Genomic DNA, 21,311 nt, shown 5'->3' with positions numbered 1-21,311 from the left:
TTGTGAGGAGAGTGAGCACATGAAAATCTATATTTAACAAAACGGAAACCAACTGAAAAAAAATTATAATGTCTTACCCTGAATTAATTTGCTTTTGCTGGTTAAAACCTAAAATGTACCAGTCTGTAAAGAGTCCTTCTGTCTTTTCTTTAACAGAGGATGAGGCCGTTGCAGGTAGTCTGGAAAACTTTGTCCTGTTCACAATCTTGGACTGCTGTTGCCGATTCAGGACATTATGTCCTGTAGGAGAGGAAAATAATCAAAGGAGGCCATCAGTCTTTCCAACTACTCTGGACAGTTTCCAGTTTGTCTGCAGTGTGTCACAATTTGTGAGGGTTGAGTTCTACAATGGACAAAAGCAGACGCTTTTGTCCAAAGTGAAGTACAACGCTGGAGGCAATTCAGGGTTCAATGTCTTGCCCTAGGACATTTCGACATACAGAGACAGAAATCAAACTCACAACCTCCCGACTGTGGGACGACCACTCTCCCCACAGCCACCCCAACACAGTACAGTGAATGTACAGTGGTCACAGTGTGTTGTGCTCTGCAGAGCTGTAAAGCAGTCAGGGTGCCTGATCTGACTGCTACAGAACTAGAAGAAGACAAGAAGGCAGTGTGATGCTTCAGGTATTTCTCTTCCAGTAAAACCTTGTATCCTGTCATCTGACACAGAAACATCTGACTGAGCATTATTTCACATTTTAACAGTTGAATCTGACAGCAGTGGTCTTTTTCAGCAGGTAATGCACAATTAAAGAGTCAAGATTCAAGAAACTTTATTCATCCCGAAGGTAGAAATTCAGTTTAGAGCTGTGAGGCCATGAGGTGCGCCACACTTGAAAGAAAGAAAGAACAGAGTTTGGGGGGTGGGGGGCTTGACTGGGTCAGAGGAGTAAGGGAAAAGAGCAAAGGGAAAGAGGTCAAGCTTCTATCACTGCTCTCAGGTCACAGGACAACTATCACATAGGGAACTGTCGTTTTGCACCGCCCACCTCATGTCCTTCGACAGTAAAGAAGTAGGGGGAGGGGGTGGAGGCTGGAAAAGATCGGGGGACTGAATATGTATGTGTGGTGAGCTTCGAGTCCAAGAGTTTGTTTGTGCAAGTGAACTATTTCTGAGGCCAGAGGGTGACTCATTCAGCTGATGTGATTCGCGATAACGGGCTTCTATCCAACCTTCAGGGTCACAGTGTACATGGGAGGAGGTGAAGTGTGTAAAAGAGCTTCACCATGCTTAAGTCCTACACGATCCCACAAGGAAACATTGATGTCAGGGTTTATTGAGGTTACATCAATAAGTGTGAGTTGCTAGCTTGACATAGAAATTCGATATCCTGTATTTCAAATCAGCTGGTCATCTGTAGGTTGTGATGAGCACAGCAGCTGTAAGACATGGTGATACCACCTCACAACTTAATGAACTTCGAGGATCGGATGCTGATTGCTACAGATGAGTAACATGCAGTTGCAAAAAAAACCAAACAATTTTCTAAATTCAACTCTTCAAAATGTATATGCATGTAAATCTGAAAGGGCTGCAAAGATTTGAAAATGAGCTGTTTTGATTATATCTGATTTGATCTCATTGGATGAGGACCTGAAAAACAACCTGGGATGCTGACTTATGGAGCCATTTTCTTCTCACAGATCCAGTGGATTTGTCTGTCACATGGCATGTCATTCCAGCTGTTTTCCACATCTTTGTAATTTATTTCTGCACAATCTTCCTCTCCCCACTCGTCATTGGGTTCTCCACTGTACCAGTAGCTGAAAAAACAAAACAAAACAGAAATTCATTTCAAAAAACCAAAGAATTACAAAAAGATTAATTAAAGATTATGATGCAGTGTTAACATGTTTATTGTTAAATTCTTCACTTCTCCAAGGTCTTTAAGTTTAATCTAATTCATTTTATTGAATTATATGTGAACCTTCTCTGAAGCAGAGTCCCGTCCACCCATCGCCACGTCCCTTCCTGTGCTCTGTCAGTCAGTCCAATCCACATTCTCTTGGGAAATCTTCTTGTGAAGTCCTGACAAAGAAAATCGTTGATCAGCAGACATCAGTCTGTCAGTCTCTGTGTACGTTATCGGTTCTGGTTTGGTGCTGTTCAGATAGTGGTTTCAGATTGTTCTCTGTTACATGTGATATGTTAACAATATTATTCTGTATTGTGAATTCATATACCCAGTCCCCCTCTCTTTATCTTTGTCTCTCTCTCTTTCTCTTGCTCTCTGAGCGTTTCCATCCAGTCTTATCTGGCAGCCATGCCAGATGCCAGTTTCAAATAAAGGCAGCAGCAGGAGTAGATTCAATCTCTTCCTGATGCTAAGACTAAAATCTGTTCACACAGTCAAAGGCTTCAATCATACGATATTGCATGCCCCAGCTGACGAACGGGACAGGGGGGGGGGGGGGGGGGGGGGGGGGGAGATAGTACACATCAGTCTGACGGTGAAATTGTTAAGTCCTCGTATTAAATCACACAGACATATTGTGTAATCTCATGTGAGAGCATGTTACTGAGCGCAATGATGTGACAACATCTTGTCTCATCTGATTCTCTTCTTGCTTCCAGCCTGAAGACTGTCCAGCCAATGCTCACTTCAGCCACTGTCCTGCCTCCTCCTGCATTCAGCATCTGCCGGGAACTGGCATGTCCAGTTCTCGGAATGAGCCCACGCTCCGACCATTAGTCTGCCTTGAACTCACAATCGGCTTCAGGATGACACCCTTTGGATTTTGCAGCCCCATCTGGGGGATCAACTCGACACTCTGTATCTGGGATTACATTTTCTGTTCTTTCTTGGATTTACTTTTTTTGAAATGGAAGAAAACTCTTTTAAACTTTGCACCTCTGCCTTCACTTGCTTTTCGCTCCTCTGACCTGCATCGTAACAACATGAAAATATAAAAGTAACACGACATAAGCTACCTGTTCTTCTTGGCTGTCTATAATCATCAGGTTGGCCCCTCTGCTCACACAGTCATCTCGACTCTCCTGCCAGGTTTTCTCAGTGGAAGAAATGTAATAGAAGCTGGAATGGAAATACTCCCACCCTTTTTGAAAAAGCTGATCTGAGAGAGAAAAAGAAAAGCATGATGTGACATTCAAAGCTTCATTATGATTTTGTTTAATAGACTGTAAGAACAAACTGCTTCTTTTACTGTGCACCTGTTGAGTATCCATTCATGCTTAATCCACAGTATCAAAGTTTGAATGATTGTCAAGGAAAATTTTAAATGCACTTTCCCCATGATCTGTGCCTCAAAGTGATCAGACACTAGGAGAGCAGTTTTTATGTGCTGTGTGATTCTCTTAAGCCAGATTAAATGCAATGCAATGAAATCTATATAATGTTGCATCTAGGCTCCTTGTTTTTGCCTAAGCTCATCGAAATGTTGAAAACTTGAATGCTTTGTAGGAGAGGATGTGTCTCAAACTAACAACTTTACCCACTGATCCATCTGTCCTCATTTTGCTTTCTGTTGTGAGATCCACACTGCACACTCACCAAAGTCATTCAAGGTCCTCTTCAACTCATCTCTCTCTCTTATCAGGGCATTCTGCTGGGATTCTGCCATGGCAGAGGAAAAGGAAAAACAAATGTATCAATATATTATCATTCAGATACAAGGCAATTCACAGTGCTTTATCAAGAAATTAAATGATTACATTAAAACAGACCATTTTAGAATCTTAATCTAACAAAGCATTCACTAAAATGGGATTATCTTGAGGTCACACTGAGTTTCACCTTTGTCCACCAAAAATTAATTCTCAATTCTGTAAACATTTGTCAGAAATGCTCAAGTTATCAAATTCAGTTGTTCAGTTGTGACCATGAAGTGTTAAATGTGTTTGGCATTTTACTTTTTATTAATGTGAATGTCAGATGTGAGAAACTGTGACAAAATGACAGAAAGTAACCACTGATTCACTTACGAGACTCATCCAGTCTCCTCCTCAGCTCACCTCTCTCTCCAGTCAGGGTTTTAATCTCAGCTCCATGACCTGAAACTAAATTTGTTTCATTTATTGCATGAAATCTTTGATATTGAACTGTGAGACAAAAATTCTCTCTCGTGGTGCATGGAGGATAATCAGTTCTGAAAACTGCGTGTGTTACCAATGTGCTAAAAGACCTTTAAAGGTATACTGAAGGATCCTTAGAACCAATCAGAATTGTATGGTTCCAACTCGTGATTGGGCAGTCATAATGCCAATCAATGTGGGAACGCGTTTGCGTAATGACATATCATGTCGAGTCGCCGCCTCTGTGCGTGCTCTTGTTTCGAGCCACGCATGCGCAGAGCATTGTTTAGGAAGTGACATGCAGTGGGACCGATCATCACAGAAGCAGAAGCCGCAGAAGCTGCTTGTTCCTCCCGCAAACACCTCTGAACATGGTCAGGGTGGCCATCAAGAGGTTTGGGAGGTTTCCCAAATGGCCGGTGTGTTCCGGGCTGGTGGGGTCTGTTCTGGGTCGGCGGCCACAAGCCTCCCCGCCCCCCCCCCCCCCCCCCCCCCCCCCCGCTCTCACGGCCCGTGTGCGTGTCTGCTTTCCCGGTATATTACATATTTGCTCTCGGTCTGCGAGTCAAAGCAGAGCCGGAACGAAACTCGCAAATGTAAACAATTCAACATAATTAATTATATTAACAAGAATGACAATCAAGTTTTATAAGATATCCAATCATTTGCTACTTCATATAATAGTCACGTTTCTACTTGGTGATATTTTGGAATTGTTCATTAGAGCAACTTCTGGTAAGCAGTCATTGCATCTGTCTCCTCTTCAGCTCCTTCTTCATCACTACAGACGCTCCACCGATCTGCCTGTCAATCTCACGCTCCATCCGTCCCCCACTCATCCCCCAAGATGCTTGAACTGGCCACTTGGGGCAAAGTCTGTCCACCAACCTGAGGAGGGCAGACCACCTTCTTCCGTTCGAGGACCATGGCCTTGGATTTGTAGGTGCTGATCCTCATCTCCATCACAACACACTTGACTGCAAACCGTCCTGCATGCTGCAGGTCTGGGTTCGATGAAGCCAACAGGACAATCTCTGAGCTAGGTCATCAGCTGGACTAAGGAAGGTGACTCAGCTTTCACAGCAGTCAAATCTGTGCTAGCTCGAGCTACGCTTTTAGTGAACCCGTCACCCACAGCGCCTATCGCCATCACCACAGATGTGTCACACTACTCTGTTGGGGCCATGCACGAGTGGTGGGTGGGAGGCTCCTGGCAGCTGCTCGCTTTCTTCAGCCATCAGCTGACGTCCAGCGAGCATAAGTACAGCGCGTTTGACAGGGAGCTCCTCGTGCTTTTCCTCGCGGTGTGGCACTTCAGGTTTTCACTCGAGGAACGTGACTTCACAGCATTCGTGGATCACAAGCTGCTGACATTCGCTACGTCTAAAGTGACGGAGCCATGGTCCGCACATCAGCAGTGGCAACTCGCGTTCATTTTTCGAGTTCACTACAGACATCCAGCACATTGCCAGCAAGTCTAATGTTGTCGCTGACTGCCTCTCCAGGACCTGTACAGCTGGGCCTCGATTACATCCACATGTCGGAAGACCAAGTCTCGGATCGCGAGGAAAAGACTGTGAAATGTTGGTCTGAGGACAGCATTTCTACTCTTCAAGCTTCGTTTGAATGCACTGATTGGGACTGCTTCTTTGATTCTTCTGATGATATTAATGGGATGTGTGACTCTATCTCTTCTTATGTCACGTTTTGTGTGGATTCAGTTATCCCGTCAAAAAAGGTTGTTATTTACCCAAATAACAAGCCATGGGTAACTAAAGAGCTCAAATCAGCTATCAATAAGAAGAAAATGATGTATTGCACTGGTGATCAATGGGAGAAGAAAGAAATCTCCAGAGAAGTGAAAGGAGAACTTAGAAAGGCCAGACTTCAGTACAAAGAGAAAGTTGAGGCCCAGTACACCAGTGGTGATATCAGAGCAGCTTGGCGTGGGATTAAAAACATGGCCTCTTGTAGCCATCAAAAGGAGGACAGGAAGCCTGTCACAATTAATGGTGTGTCTGATTTTGAACTGCCAAGTGCTTTTAATTCTTTTTTCACTCGATTTGAAAGAGTTGATGTGGAGGAAAATGTGTCAGATTGCAGGAATACTCTCAAACCTGTAAGTGAGATTGTAATTTCTGAGAGTCATGTCACTGCCCTCTTTAAGAAGGTCAAAACAGGGAAGGCGAGGGGCCCTTATGCCATCTGTGGTCGTACCCTGCACCACTGTGCCACACAGCTCAGTGGTGTGTTCTCCAGACTGTTCCAGTCTTGTATGGATTGCTGTAAAATTCCCTCTCTATGGAAGACCTCAACAGTAATTCCTCTTCCAAAATCCAGCAAGTCAAGAGAGCTGAATTAATTCAGACCAGTCGCACTCACGTCACCCGTCATGAAATGCTTTGAGCAAATATTAAAAGCCTTTTACAGCAGTGAGACTCGATCCACTGCAATTCGCTTATCAATCAAATAAAGGGGTGGAGGACGCAAAGCTTTTCTTACTTAACACTATCTACAAGCACCTTGAAAACGCAGGGGCCCATGTCAGACTCTTATTTGCAGATTTCTCTTCTGCTTTTAATAAAATGCAGCCTCACATCTTGATTCAAAGGCTGACTTCAGATTTTAACCTTCCGGACCAATTGTTGTCATTGATCTTAGATTTTCTCACTGATCGGGTCCAGCGTGTTCTGGTCAATGGTTGCTTGTCTCCTCCCACCACCTCCAACACGGGTTCTCCTCAAGGCTGTGTCCTGTCTCCTCTTCTGTTTATTCTCTACACCAACAACTGCAGATCCGCTGAGGAGAACAGATTTCTGATTAAATTTTCAGATGACACAGTTCTGGTTTCTCTACTGTCACGAAAGGAGGGAAATCATGGTCCTGCTTTAGGCCATTTTGTTAAGCGGTGCGAGGAAAATTACCTTGACTTAAATGTTTTAAAAACTAAGGATATGGTCATTGATTTTAGACGAACTTCCTCCCACAGTGTCAGTGTCATCCATGGAGAAAACGTGGAAATTGTCAATAGTTATAAATATCTGGGCACGGTGATAGATGACAAATTAAGATTTGACATGAACACTGAGCACATTGTCAAACGTGGGCAGCGGCGTACTTACTTGTTAAGAAGGTTGAACTCTTTTAATTTGAACAAAACTCTTTTAAATAATTTTTACTGCTCGTTTATTGAGAGTTTACTTACATTTTCTTTTATCTGTTGGTTTCAATCCTTGTCTGTGAGGGATAAAAACAAACTGCAGAACATTGTCAAGACCTGCTCTAAAATCACAGGTGTTAAACTGAGGGACTTGCATTCTCTGTGGGAGCAGCAGGTGCTGAGTAAAGCACACAGCATCTTGGCTCAGCCTCTTCATCCTCTGACTCCAGAGTTTATCTTGATGTCTTCTGGACGCCGGTATTATGCTCCAGCTAGGAAAACTAATAGTTTTTCAAACTCTTTTGTGCCATCTGTAATCAAATTATTGAATTCCAACTCCTAAATTGTTTATTGTATTGCTTGTTTTAATATTTTCAACCTGAGTTCCACTCGTGGTTAAACTGGACTGTCTCATGTTGTATTTACGTGTGAAACGACTCGAGATGTGCTGCAAACGAATTGCCCTATGGGATCAATAAAGTTTTCTGAATCTGAATCTGAATCTGAATCTGAAAATGTCAGACACAGGGTTGCACCTGGAGGACGTGCGCTTCAGTGATGCGGGCTCGGTGCTCTTGTGCAACACATCCACCAGCCAGCTGCAACCAGCCAAGCATTCATCAGGATGTGGGTGGCTCGCTTTGGCACCCCAGCCGATCTTTCCTCTGACTGCGGTTTACAGTTCACGTCCAACCTCTGGAATGCCGTGGCTGAGAGTTTAGGAGTCAAGCTCCATCGTATCACTGCATACCACCCCCAGGTCAACCGCCACTGCGAAATGTTTCACTGTTCCCTCAAAGCCGCCCTTCAAGCCGCGTTAACTGACAGTAACTGGGTTGACAAACTCCCATGGGTCATGCTGGGTCTTAGAACGGCGCAGAAAGAGGACCTCCAGTCCTCCTCGACTGAGTTAGTGTCCTGTCAGCCGCTGCGGGTCCAAAGGGATTTCCTGTTTTGCATGTCTGCCCCCTGGTCGGTGCCTGTTCAGCACACCTCACTCTGAGAGAGCACCAGAGCTTTTGACCTGTGCCCACTACTCAACATGGCATGCCCATATCCAGAGTGCCAGCGGACCTTCGATCGGCGCATTACGTGTTTGTTCGCCATGATGCCCATCGCGGTCCCCTACAGCCCCTTCTGTGTCTTGGAAAACGGGGCTAAACATCTGGTTGTGGATGTTGGCGGCAGGCATGAACATGTTTCGGTGGACCGTCTTAAACCTGCACACTTGGACTTGAGCCTTCCACTGGAGCTGGCGCAGCACCCACGGCGAGGCCGCCCCCCTGCAGGTACGCACTCATCCGAATACCCGTTTGTCCCCCTTGGCCCAACCCCCTGCAGCCCTGGCCCTGCTGGAGAAGAAACTGTGAGGACCCACCCCCACTCTCTGGTTCCCCGAAGTTGCAGAGGCCGACCTATTGTGCCCCCTCACAACACTTGTTTATGGGTGAATTCTGGGGGTGGCTCATGTGGTGATCAGTTTTTTCATAATTCACCCATGGACTGTGGGGTGGGGGGGAATGTTTATCTTGACAGAGAGAATGGTTTCCGTCCAGAGAGATCCGGTGTTACTCTCATTCATTCACATGTCTTCTGAGTTTTGATGGAAAATAAAGTTTGGAAATCTTCGCTGAGCATGCCACCTCTGACCCCCATTCTTCGACTTGACAATATATATTGTTTGTACAGTAACCACATCATATAAAAGATTAAAAGAACCATTTATGTGGATTATAATTTCATAAAAAAATAAATTCATAAATTTGAGTTGGACCGAAAAACCATATAATCTACATTCCCAGGGGGTCATAGATTTTAAAAAGTGACATACCATGCAGTTCCTATTATCTTACCTGCCTACATTGGCATCAGCCAATCAGCTCTCAATATGGAAATAACCTATTGGGGCTCTCAATCTGTTGGGGCTCCGAGCACAAAGCCTCATTTGTTGTAAAAATCACTCGGTCTCAATGAATGTAGCCAGCATCCAGACCATCCACACTTTGCATTATGTGAGAAGGGTGTCCTCTCACACAAGGCAAAATATTGCAGACAATCCTAAAGAACTTGTGACATAGTTTGCCTGAGCCTGGCTATCATACTTACTTAAGACATCCAGTCTCCTCTTCAGCTCATCTCTCTCTCCAGTCAGGGTTTTAATCTTGCCTTCATTACCTGAAACTGAATTTGTTTCATTTATTGTATCAACTCTCACTCAACATTTGATACTGAAACTGTGACACAAGAGTTCTCTCTCGTGGTACATTCATATAAGAAAATGTCATGTTATCAATATGGAACAAAACATTTAAAATGTTTTGGCCCTGCCATTGTGGCAGGGCCAACAAGGTCTTGCTGAAACTATGTTGAGGAGAGAGAACGGCGGCATGTCAGTTCCCTCTTCCTCCTGCCCTCTTGCTCGAGGTGACATTCCACCTCCTTCACCATGGGCTGAGGTGGTACAAACAGTGTCACTCAAAGACAGGATCATTGCCAAGAATTTGGTAGGAAGGCAGAAAACGGCCACTACCTCTGAAGGTTACAGACCAACACTGGTCATATTGCTGATGGCGGCCAGGCACCAATACACCAGGGGAAGTGTGCAACACAGACTTTACCAGTCATGGGGCCCCAAGCTGACACAGGCAGTGTCGCTCACCAGGTAGGATTGGCATCAATATGTTGGAGAAGGGGGCTTAAATATATCCTTTAAAAACAACGGCCAAAGCTAACACCAACCATATGGCCAACAGTCGTGGTTGGCTTTGATCAGCTGGGGGAAGAGCGCAACATGGGTAGTCACTCGCAACTAAAGTTAACACAGACCATGTGCCAATGGTTGGGCCCGATACCAACAAGCCTTGAGAAAGAGCACATGAACGGCGCCTCCATCGGCAATGGCGAAAACCAAGACTAGCCATGTTGCTAAACAGCCCGGCTAGTCACGAATAAGCCAGGAGAAGCACGCAATTGTGCCTCCACCGACAGTGGCCAAGCTAACTCTAGCCACATACCAGCCAAAGGAGGTACCACTAAGCCGAAAGAGAATGCACAACAGCGCTTCCACTGGCAGTGCCCAAGCTAACACCCACCGTGTGGCAAACAGCCACAGTGGGGCCCAATAAGCAGGGGAAGGAGCAACACTGCGTGACCTACGTGCGAGGCGGTCACAAAATCTGGCTGCTGCGCGGGCGTCCGGGGATCGGTCCGTGCCGACCCTAGTGGGCAGGAATTCATGACGATTTTTATGTCACGCGGACCAACACGCAACGCGCATCCACGCAGAGATGTGAAGCATGGACAGGCCTTTATCTGCCTACATTAGCGGCAACCATTCAGCTCTCAATTTAGAAATAACTTATTGTGGCTCCCAGTCTGTTGGGGCTCTGAGCACAAAGCCCCATTTGTTGTAAAAATCACTTGGTCTCAATAAATGTAACCAGCACCCAGAGCATCCACACTTTGCATTATGTGAGAAGGTTGCCCTCTCACACAACGCAAAATATTGCAGACAATCCTAAAGAACTTGTGACATAGTTTGCCTGAGCCTGGCTATCATACTTACTTAAGACATCCAGTCTCCTCTTCAGCTCATCTCTCTCTCCAGTCAGGGTTTTAATCTTGGCTTCATTACCTGAAACTGAATTGGTTTCATCTACTGTATCAACTCTCACTCAACATTTGATACTGAAACTGTGACACAAGAGTTTTCTCTCCTGGTACATGGACTATAATGATATGAGAAAATGTCATAATATCACCAAAGAACAAAACATTTAAAATTAAAAAGTAGCAGATTTCTCAAATCAAATAACAATTATACATCTTTCACTTTGGCTGTCTCATAATGTAATTTGTACATGCATGCTTGAGAGTCTGAAGTTGAGGCATGATTGACGTATGTACCAAGCGGCTTGGAGTAGGATTTTGAAAAACCCATCAAGGCGATGGTAGTCTGAATATATCTGTGCACTGACTTTAAGGGTGAGTGGATAAAGTCAGTCAACTCCTCTGAAATCTGCTTGAAGTATTTTGTGTAATTAATGGTTATGATTGAAGCAGACCTTTGGAAAAATGAATGTTACATGAGGCTGTACAGTGCAGAAATCAGAAGTCTCTTATTGATGTCCTCAATGATCTGAGGAAGAATGATCCAAAATAACATTTATGTTTCACACCTTCTTGGAACACATAATGACAGAAAGTAAATAGCTGCCTTGTGGACTGTAACATTGACATTTACTGTATGTAGAAGTTCAAATTCTGCTTTTCACTAATCAAGCTTTGAACAGCCAGGCTCCAAAAGCTGTTATTCCCATACTACCGCAGGAGGACACTTTGATCTCAGATTGAACGTTTCTAGGTTTACTGAATATTGAATGGGAGGCAGAGCCTGCAGCTGTAAGAATCTTCATATGTGGAACAATTTCCCAATTTGAACTCAGGAGGCTCGCGAAGTCTCTACTTTAAAAGGCGCCCAAAGCTTTTCTGTTTAATAAAGCATGCAGTGAGGGCTGGTTCAGGCCAATCTGGAACAAAGTTACACTGCTATGTGTTTAAACTGGGAGACCTACTCTGAGCTTCTTTCCGTTCTCTCTCTCCTCGCTTCCCCTGTCTGCAGCAAGCGAGCAGCAAGCAAAAACTCTCAAAGGAGTTTGTTGTTGCTCATTATTTGTTAAAGTTAGCTCAGCATTTCACTGTAAGAGTGCTTTGATAGGAGATGACTGTGTTGTGTTTGGCATGACAAGTAAGATTGAACATTTGAAGAATTTGACCAATTTTTCCTCTTGTTTTTTATAATTTTCGATCTGTTTGCCATAATGTGGAGTTACCATCACACTTACTGTAGTCATTCAGCTTCCCTTTCAGCTCATCTCTCTCTTCAGTCAGGTTTTTGGTCCCGGCTTCATAGTCTGAAACAGAGTTTGTATGATCATTTGCATCAGCCTCAAAATGAGTTAAATTCACAAATTATTGTATAAGACCCAAGTGATGAGATTGATGCACCTGTTGAATTGTTTCAGCTTGCACAGTCACATTGTAATTATTAGTTATGTGTTTGGTTTATGATAAAGTCAAGAACTGATTGGTGAAGTCTTTTCTTACTCACCAGAGTTGAGCTTCCTCAGATTGTCCCTCTCTTTAATCATAAAAACAATTTCAGAAGCTTCAATTTGTTTTTGCAGAAAAATCATCATTATGGCATTAAATCATGTAATGTTGAAAATGTTACAAAGATGAAGGTGGTTCAATGTGTAGATATTGTTTACTTGGAAGCAAAAAGATGGCAAAATGGCAGAATAAAGCTGACTTGAGAAGTGTACCATTTATATCTGAAAGGCTTTGGACATTTATTGATTTGTATCTGTAACATTTGGTTAGTGTTAACTATTGTTTATGTGGGCATCAGTATGGACATTCCATCAAGGGCTCTAATGTGTGGGCCATCCCTGTTGTGGAATTACTCCCGTTGCTGAGAGTGAGAGCATTAATAAAAACCTGGCTCGAGACCTACAATGCGATAATCGCTTCTTTTGCATGGCATGTGAAAATATCTGTGCTTGAATTATTAATATGGCCTTACTATCACACTGATGGGAAGTACTAAGTAAAGTCCTTGTTGATGATGAGTTCATGAGTAAGTAGAAAGTTCACATTTTTAATTGGGAATCAATAAAAGTGCAAAACAGGGAACTCGAGCCGAGAGGCTCACATGCATCATGACTTGTTGTCCAGTGAGGTTCTTCTACCAATATTCTTCAATATCAGTTTCTGAAATATCAGTTTCTGAAATAAAATCGATCTTGGTCAACATGGTGCATTTTAAAGAAAAATAAAGAAGACAATCACATTGTTTCAGTTATGTATTGTATCAGGTTAGTCTTATATGTTGATGATACTAAATGTGCAACATTCAGTTGATATGCATTTTGGTAGAAACATGTTCAGATGAGCAGGATTGTCTAAACGTTCTCCGAGCAATGTGCGCAGTCTGTTGAAAAAAAGTTTATCTCTGGAAACAGAAGAGGTGACAAAGTCTGCTTTACTGTGTTAAAGTGACATGTAGATAAATTAAATAAGACTCACCGAGAGAAAGTCTCAAGGAAATGTTGAGAGCAACCTGAATGATGCAGAGGAGACCAAAAGACACAGCAACACACCTGTACAGCTTCAGACCTACAAACACATGCACGCACGCATTGCAGACCCCCCCCCCCCCCCACACACACACACACACGTTTCAGATCAATATTTAAAACGACATATATTCTACCCTCTGTTGCTGAAAAAACAAACAAAATAGCAACAACAAAAAACCAAAATGGATATTATTTGCACCATTGCGCACTTCTCCAGTAAAAAACTACAAGACCAGTGGTCTAAAACCAGTATCAAAGTTACATAAGCATTTTAAAGCACTAGTGGAAAAAGACATGAGCATATCATGCAAAATTATTGAATGTAAAAAAGAAAGCATTAGGTTTTTGAACAAAAAAGAAAAAACATCTCCAACATTTTCATGCTGAAAACATTCAGCACTTAATTTAAACACTGCAATAGTCTTCTATAAATTCAATAAAGAGAAGTTTAACGTTGACTTGATGTTGTTGTTTGTCTCTCACCTGGTGCTGCAGATGTGTCTCTGTTGCCTTTATTGGAGATGTTTTCCATCAAGACTTCAGGTTCATTTTCAAGGACGACCATCTCCATGTTACTGAGGCTGACAGTGAGGAGGCTGCTGCTGAGAGTTTTCCTTATACGGTGCTGAACTTCAAGGTATCTCTTTATTTATCTTTCCTTCTGCTTAAAACATTTGTACTTCCTCATGTTACTCAAATGTGAGAGAACCTTAAAAAATGACAAAGGTCACATGACATGTTTGGCACCACAGTTCTTAATGTGTTTATACATTTTGACCACACCTCAGTCAACTTCCTTCCTAAAAATATTTTGGTAATAACTCACTGTGAGGAGAATGAGCAAATGAAATTAACACAGTTTAGCACAACTGAAGTCCACTGAAGTTAAATTCTAATGGCTCACCCTTTAATAATTTGCTTTTGCTGGTTTAAAACTTCAAATCTACCAGTATGTAAACAGTCCACCTGTTTTGTCTTTAACACATGATTAGGTTGTTGCAGGTGGTCTAGAACTGATGTCAATGTTCAAAAAGTCACTTTAAAAAGCTTCTGAGAGGATTAGATATTATTCTCACTTTGTCTGACAGACTTGTTTTATTGAAGAATGTGAGTCTCATTGGAGAACTGAAGGCTGCACCTGTTCTAAAGAGGCCTTGTTTTATTCTTTGTGTAACCCACATTACAAAATAACATCATGGTGTAAAAACTTTATTAGAAAATGTGTTTTAAAATGTATAAATTCATGTGAAAAGTTTAACAATAAATCCATATAATTATTTAGCATGTTTTAAAGGAATATTCCGACGACTTTGGACCCACGCCCTATCCCTATCATTGACAAAGTGAGACAAGCTCATAAATACCTTTTTTGTGTCTCTGCATCCAGTGTCTGGCTCCCAGCTGGTAGCATCCTAGTTAGCTTAGCTCAATCACTGGAGATCAATAGGATTCAGAACCGGACTGACGAAAGTGGACAAAATACTCCTTGCAGTGTTCCAGGGGATCGCATATTAGCACGTGAAGTAAATCCGAATAGTGATAAAACATTTTAAAAAAATGTGTTTTCTTTTCAACCCGTTAAAATAATGTTTTGATACACACAGACCTGCGCATGCGCAGTGCTCCGCGGAAGGATATACCAGCGCACAGCAGTAGCTGCCGGAAGGAGTAGAAGTATATAAAAGTGTGCCAGGTGAGTTTTGTAAACCAGTGACTTTTTTGGTGAAAGGAAAAACATCACAATGCACCGCCGAGGCATGATGGACCCAACAGATCCACATAAGCAAGCAGAAGTCACTCCCTTTTAAAAGGAAGAAACCTTTGCAGAACCACGTTCAGGTTTAGCGGCTGTAACTGTCTTTAAGACATTTTTTCTATAATTTGATAAGGCCTTTTTTTTTTATATTGTCTTAATTTCATTGTTTTAATTCATGGTTTATTAAAAAGCAGTGGAGGGCCGTCAGGGCCTGCAAGGCCTTCTCTGCTGACCTAAAAAGTATCTGAATTACAGACTGATATAAATTATATTTTGTCCATAAATAATTAATAAATGATTCCAAACGGTATGTTCTGGTTACTTTCATAGTTTTCTGTGGTTGCGCTGCTTCCAGACGTGTTTTTTTCATAATAAATAATTTAACTAATCAGATTTCAGGCATCATCTGTTGCTAGGGTCAAAGAAATCTGCCTGAGGCCTTCACAGTCCATTCCCGATGGCGCAGTAAAGTAAAGTGAAGCGTCAAACAGACAGTTGCTTCAACCATTCAGATTTCGAGTTGGCGACTCAGCGCGTTCTGGCTAGCGTACACCAACAACAGCATATCCAGGCCTTTGGATTTACATTCACCAAGAGATACATTAGGGGGCGGTATGCACCTAAGTTGTTGGTCGCCTACCGCAATTATTCCAAAGAAGAAGAAGAAGAAGACCTGAAGAGAATTAAAAGTTAGGTCAGAAATACCACAGGGCAAGCTTGACTTTCAGCCCTGGCTTTATGGAACTGAAACGCACGGATAATCTATATGACAGAGCAATTTAACTCTTTTTGAGGAAGGAAAGGAGGATGGATTTTGTTTGCAAATAATCAAGATTTTGGTGAGTAAAATGTTCCTCTTTTCCTAAATAATATTGCTGTTTTATTAAGTTATTGATGCTTATTGTATGTGCACAGATGTAGTAAGAGACTTGTGCACTTCAGCAAAGGCATTTATTCTGGCTGCACAAGTGTCTATCTGGTGTGCAACAACTCTTTATATGCATATCTGCATAATATTTTTTTTATAGACATAAAATAGTTATTGAGAGGTGGATTGGTTCAGGCAGATCTGTTCTGAAGGCCTTAGTGTGAAATGCACGGTCCGCCACTAAGATGTATTACTTTTAGAAAATGTTGGTTGAAGAAAGAGCGTATTTTTCTATGTAAAGTTGAACTGATTTGATTTACCATAGTCCAAGTCACGTGTCCAGAGTCAAAGGTCATATGTGCAGCGTCAGTGGCTGAGGTTGCATGGCAGAGAACGCCCAGTTGGCTGATCAGTCGAACGCCAACATGGCCATAAAGCAAACGTACACGGCTGCAAAACCGTACCATTCTTATCTACACGGTCCAGGAGGCACACACGGTAACTTGCATTTTGTACTTTAATACGGTGTTGTGTGCATTTAAAATTGTTTCCTGTCATTTCGCGATTGTTTGTAGCTTTCTAAATGCCGGATGTTGTGAGAGACTTGATGAAAGAGATGTTTTGTAAATGTTTTTTTTTTTTTTTTTGTTTTTACGTTTAGTTTTCATGGTGTCTATTGAGGAGGAGACATTGAATAAACTTGCAAAAAGACATCAGTATGAAGCGTTGCCATTGCTTTGGACCGGTGTAGCTACAGCGGCTTTCTGCAATCCCGGTTGGGGTGAGGAGATAGAAAGACAGAAAAGATAGGGAAGAAAGATTGATTTTCTGATTCAACTCAGCATGCTGTGGACGATGCAGATGGATCAGGACAGGAGGCTTCATCATGAACCTTGGGAATCCTGGAGACAGGGACAGGGAGGGAGGGAGAGAGAGACTACAGGAGGTAGAAAGTTCATAGACCAGAAGAGAGACAATGGTTAATGACACGCAGGAGTGAAACATGTTGAGTATGAAGAGAAGAGAAGCTCAGAGTAGGTCCTCCAGCAATCTTAAGCTATTGCAGCTTCACTAAGAAAATGGTCCAGACACTGTCAGCCTCCCGAACTGAAACTGGGAGCTGGTTCCACATAACAGGATAACTGAAAGCTCTGTCTCCTGTTGTACTATTAGAAAACCGAGGAACCTCCAGCAGGCAAGCATTCTGAGAATGAAGAGTTCTCCTAGGGCAATATGGGACTAACAGCTCCTTAACACATGGTGGGGCCTGGTTGTTAAGAGCTTTATAGGTTAAAAGAAGGCTGAGAGTGAGGAGGCTGCTGCTGAGGGTTTTCCATATATGGTGCTGAATGGTTAATCTTAATCAGTTGTCATTACTTCTGATTAAAACATTTGAACTTCCTCATTTTAAATCAGCATTACAAATGCAGATAAAATGTTTAATCAACCTTACTTTTATGATCATATTGTAAACTATCTCTGAGGTGCTCATGACAGGTATTTGACCATCAGCAGTTACAATCATCTTGAATAAGTTCATTTAAAGCCTTGAAATCTTCATTTCATGACACTGACATTTTCAGACAGGGGGATGAGTTCAGTTTACCAGTTCAACTATTGACACACACATTTGTCCAACAGCAGGAGGGAGGAGCAAAGCTAAATTAAGAGCTGTGAGGTTTATACATCTTTAAAATGCAGGAGTTCACATGACACGAACAGTGCTGCTTTCTACGGAGCCCCGCACATGACATGGTAAAAAAAAAATTAAATTGTGGCCACGAATTACTAATTCGTTCCCACGAATTAATAAATCGTGCGCACGAATTACTAATTCGTTCCCACGAATTACTAATTCGTTCCCTCGAAATAATTAAATCGTGCGCACGAATTACTAATTCGTTCCCACGAATTACTAATTCGTTCCCTCGAAATAATTAAATCGTGCGCACGAATTACTAATTCGTTCCCACGAATTAGTCATATCATTCATATACTGAACAGTTCAGTAAAGTTGGCAGCATATTGACAGATACGGACTTTCAGTCTCAATAACTCTTTAACAAAATGTCAGTAACATACAAAGTGCGCTGCATCCCATCGTTGTGAGGTGGACGATATGCTATAAGCTCATTTTTATTAAAAATATCTGTCTATCAAGCAGCAGAAACAATATTGATTTCAATCAGCACCCAGTAGTGCTGCGGGCTTCAGGGACCGTCTACAATTTACAAGACGCTGGAACAGTGAAGACAAATACCATATCCAATAAATTTGATAGGAGACAAATGAAGGTTGTAGCGATTATGGTGACACTGTAGTAAATCCCAGTGGTGGTATTACGTTTTTTTTGTTGTTGTTTTAGTTGTTGGGTTTTTTTTGTTTGTTTGTTTTTTTTGAGCTATTTGTCTTCACTGTTGCAGCGTCTTGTAAATTGTAGACGGTCACTGAAACCCGCAGCACTACCGGGTGCTGATTGAAATCAATATTGTTTCTGCTGCTTGATAGACAGATATTTTTAATAAAACTGAACTTGTAGCATATCGTCCACCTCACAACGATGGAATGCAGCGCCCTTTGTATGTTACTGACATTTTGTTAAAGAGTTATTGAGACTGAAAGTCCGTATCTGTCAATATGCTGCCAACTTTACTGAACTGTTCAGTTATATGAATGATATAACTAATTCGTGGGAACGAATTAGTAATTCGTGGCCACAATTTAAATTTTTTTTTTACCATGTCATGTCCGGGGCTCCGTAGCTTTCACATATTGCACACTGAGAGTCTCACTCTTGGACCACACTTCATTTTGCTTCCTTCCTAAAATGATTTGCAAAAAACTCATTGTGACAGAGGAGAACCCACATGTGAAATTCAACATTTAACACAACTTAATCAGCTGAATTCAAACTATGCCTTCTCTTGGACTAATTTTCTCTTCCTGGTTTAGGTTCTTTTCACCTCCATTTTCCAGGAATCATACCAATCCAGCCACTTCTTCCAGTTCCATGAACTGTTCAGTTGCTCCTCTCATTGCCAGCCCAGGTGGCAGCTTGACCTCGTCAACACAGACGAGGTCTTGAGCATCAGTTGATTGGTTTAAAAGCACTGCCACACCACAGCATGTTCCGTATGCCACCGAAGACGTAGCTGTTCTGATCACTCACAATCACTTCAGAGTCACTGGTTATGTAAATGCAATCAAAAGGAGAACTTCCATTCTAAAGTACAGCATATTTTAACACCAGCAAAACCAAGGAACTGATTGTGGATTTCAGGAGGACCAAACGCTCGGAGCACCCTGCCCTCTGCATTAATGGAGAGGAAATAGAGAGGGTGCAGAGCTTCAGATTTCTTGGTTTGCACATCATGGCGGACCTCACCTGGGCTGTTAACACCTCCTGTTAGGTGGGGAAGGCACAACAGAGACTTTATTTTCTCAGGAAGCTGAAGCAGGCTCGCCTGCCCCAACAACTGCTCATCAACTTCTACAGAGCCACCATCGAGAGCCTCGAGTCGTACTGCTGCACAGTGTGGTCCGACAGCTGTACAGCGGAGGACAGAACAAACCTTCAGCGGGTCGTCAGGACAGCCGAGAAGACCATCGGTATCACACTACCCCCCTTCAAAGACATCTTTACTCGCCACATCCAGAAGAAGGCCTCCTACATTGCAGGGGACCCCACACACCCAGGCCACCTCCTGTTCTCCCCCCCTCCACTCAGGAAAAAGATACCGGACAATAAAGTGACAATAAAGATCTATCTATCTATCTATCTATCTATCTATCTAAACTCTTGTGCCTTGTTTCTACCTCCTCTACTCTATAAAAACAATTTCAGCAAAGCAGACAGTAACTCCATGGTCTGTTGGGGAGGTTCAGACGCTCATTTGTTTTGTGGGGGGTGAAGAAATTCAGTGGGAGCTCGATGGTGCCGAATGAAATTTTTAAGACCTCCCCAAGCCCGTGGTGGACCACGGATCCCATTTGACCTCGACCCAGTGCCGATACAAACTGAAACAACAAGGACTAGAACTCAAAGACCGGGGCTGAAAAGACATGTTCCTGGTTGTAACGGCTATAAGTGCCAATCTCACGCTCCTATGATAATTTCAACAGCTTTAAAGATTAACAACAAGTTTGAAATATTTTTTCTTTTTTGAGACTGAACTTTGGTAACTGTCCTCTTTGAGGTGATGCCCTGAAATTAATGAATAAATCACAAGTTTATTTCATTCATAAATTAAACTTCTCTCGGTTCATGTTCTGTAATGTACCCATTTTCACTAAACGAGTCGTTTGTGGCATAGTTGATTGATCAATAACACCTCATCAGTCAATGATCTAATGGCTAAATTGCACTGTGATTTACTCATTCCCAAATAACTGATTTTCTGCCATTATTGAGTGAAAAAAAATCACAATTTATTCCAATTAATAATTGATTTTAGATAACTTACTTTTGTGCTTCACTTTAAACAGTTTATTACACCATAATTGATATGACTCAGAGTGAATGATCTTTAATTATTAATCAGTAAATGACAATTTACTAATAATTTCATAAAATTACTGAAAGTAATCAATTACCTTCGGTTATCCATACTTGAGTAATTTAATACAAATTACCAAATGTAAACCTCAACAGTTGGACATCTTTCATGTTCCATGTTGCTTATTTTTCGCAATCATCAGTGATCAGTATTTATTAAAGTGGAAGAAGGGAAAGAATAAAAAGCAGTGAACCAACAACAGACTCACTGATGCATGTTGGGAGTGCAGACTGGCCTGTGTGGTTCAGTCCAATGTATGAGCTGCTGTAGCTAAAGCTGAACTTGATGCTGGCTGCGACTGAGAAACAGCAAAATGCCACAATGTTCAGTGGTCACAGTGTGTTGTGCTCTGCAGAGCTCTAAAGCAGTCAGGGTGCCTGATCTGTGACTGAACTGAAAGAAGAAAAGAAGGCAGTGTGATGCTTTAGGTATTTCTCTTCCAGTAAAACCTTGTATCCTGTCATATGACACAGAACATCTTATTAATTATATTATTATTTACCTTTTCATGACAACAGTATTATCAGATGGCAGTGCTCTTTCTCAGCAGGTAATGCACAATGACACAAAAAAATGTTGGTTCAGGTTTTTTTGAGGGTAACAGCAATGAATTTGACTTATTGACTTGATATAGAAATTCAACATATCTCAATCCAATTGGTCATCTGTGGGTTGCGATGATCACAAGAGCTGTAAGTAATGGTGGTACCACCTCACAACTTATTGAACTTGAAGGATCTGATGGTGATCACTGCAGATTATGTACAACACTTAGTTTCAGCCGTGGTTGAA

General features: G+C 42.2%; 1 protein-coding gene across 3 annotated transcripts; it reads right to left on the bottom strand.

The window, feature by feature from the left end:
* Positions 1 to 689: 689 nt before the first annotated feature.
* On the bottom strand, positions 690 to 13,948 carry LOC115390704 (CD209 antigen-like protein A). Of its 3 annotated transcripts, XM_030094679.1 has the most exons (11): positions 13,823 to 13,948; positions 13,287 to 13,376; positions 12,310 to 12,339; positions 12,044 to 12,112; positions 10,765 to 10,839; positions 9,306 to 9,380; positions 3,950 to 4,024; positions 3,519 to 3,581; positions 2,939 to 3,081; positions 1,935 to 2,035; positions 690 to 1,770 (listed from the first exon to the last, which is right to left on the bottom strand). In XM_030094679.1, the coding sequence occupies exons 1-11, from the start codon at positions 13,908 to 13,910 to the stop codon at positions 1,626 to 1,628; spliced, it is 954 nt and encodes a 317-aa protein (XP_029950539.1). In that variant the 5' UTR covers positions 13,911 to 13,948; the 3' UTR covers positions 690 to 1,625. The 3 variants fall into 3 exon arrangements, with proteins under 3 accessions (XP_029950539.1, XP_029950542.1, XP_029950540.1); XM_030094682.1 differs by lacking the exon at positions 9,306 to 9,380; XM_030094680.1 differs by lacking the exon at positions 12,310 to 12,339.
* Between the last annotated feature and the right edge of the window lie 7,363 nt (positions 13,949 to 21,311).

This window comes from Salarias fasciatus, chromosome 6 (assembly GCF_902148845.1).
Source record: "Salarias fasciatus chromosome 6, fSalaFa1.1, whole genome shotgun sequence".
Taxonomy (NCBI): domain Eukaryota; kingdom Metazoa; phylum Chordata; class Actinopteri; order Blenniiformes; family Blenniidae; genus Salarias; species Salarias fasciatus.
The sequence above is the reverse complement of the archived record's forward strand: the minus strand, read 5'-3'. Positions and strand labels throughout refer to the sequence as shown.

What these genes read in the sequence shown, in the direction of transcription:
- LOC115390704 (XM_030094679.1), bottom strand. Translation starts at nt 13,910, where the DNA reads ATGGAGATGGTCGTCCTTGAAAATGAACCTGAAGTCTTGATGGAAAAC. An exon ending in GAGGACCTTGAATGACTTTG is followed by an intron (nt 3,082 to 3,518) that starts GTGAGTGTGCAG and finishes TTTCTCTCTCAG; the next exon opens with ATCAGCTTTTTCAAAAAGGG. An exon ending in GGGACTCTGCTTCAGAGAAG is followed by an intron (nt 1,771 to 1,934) that starts GTTCACATATAA and finishes TTGTTTTTTCAG; the next exon opens with CTACTGGTACAGTGGAGAAC.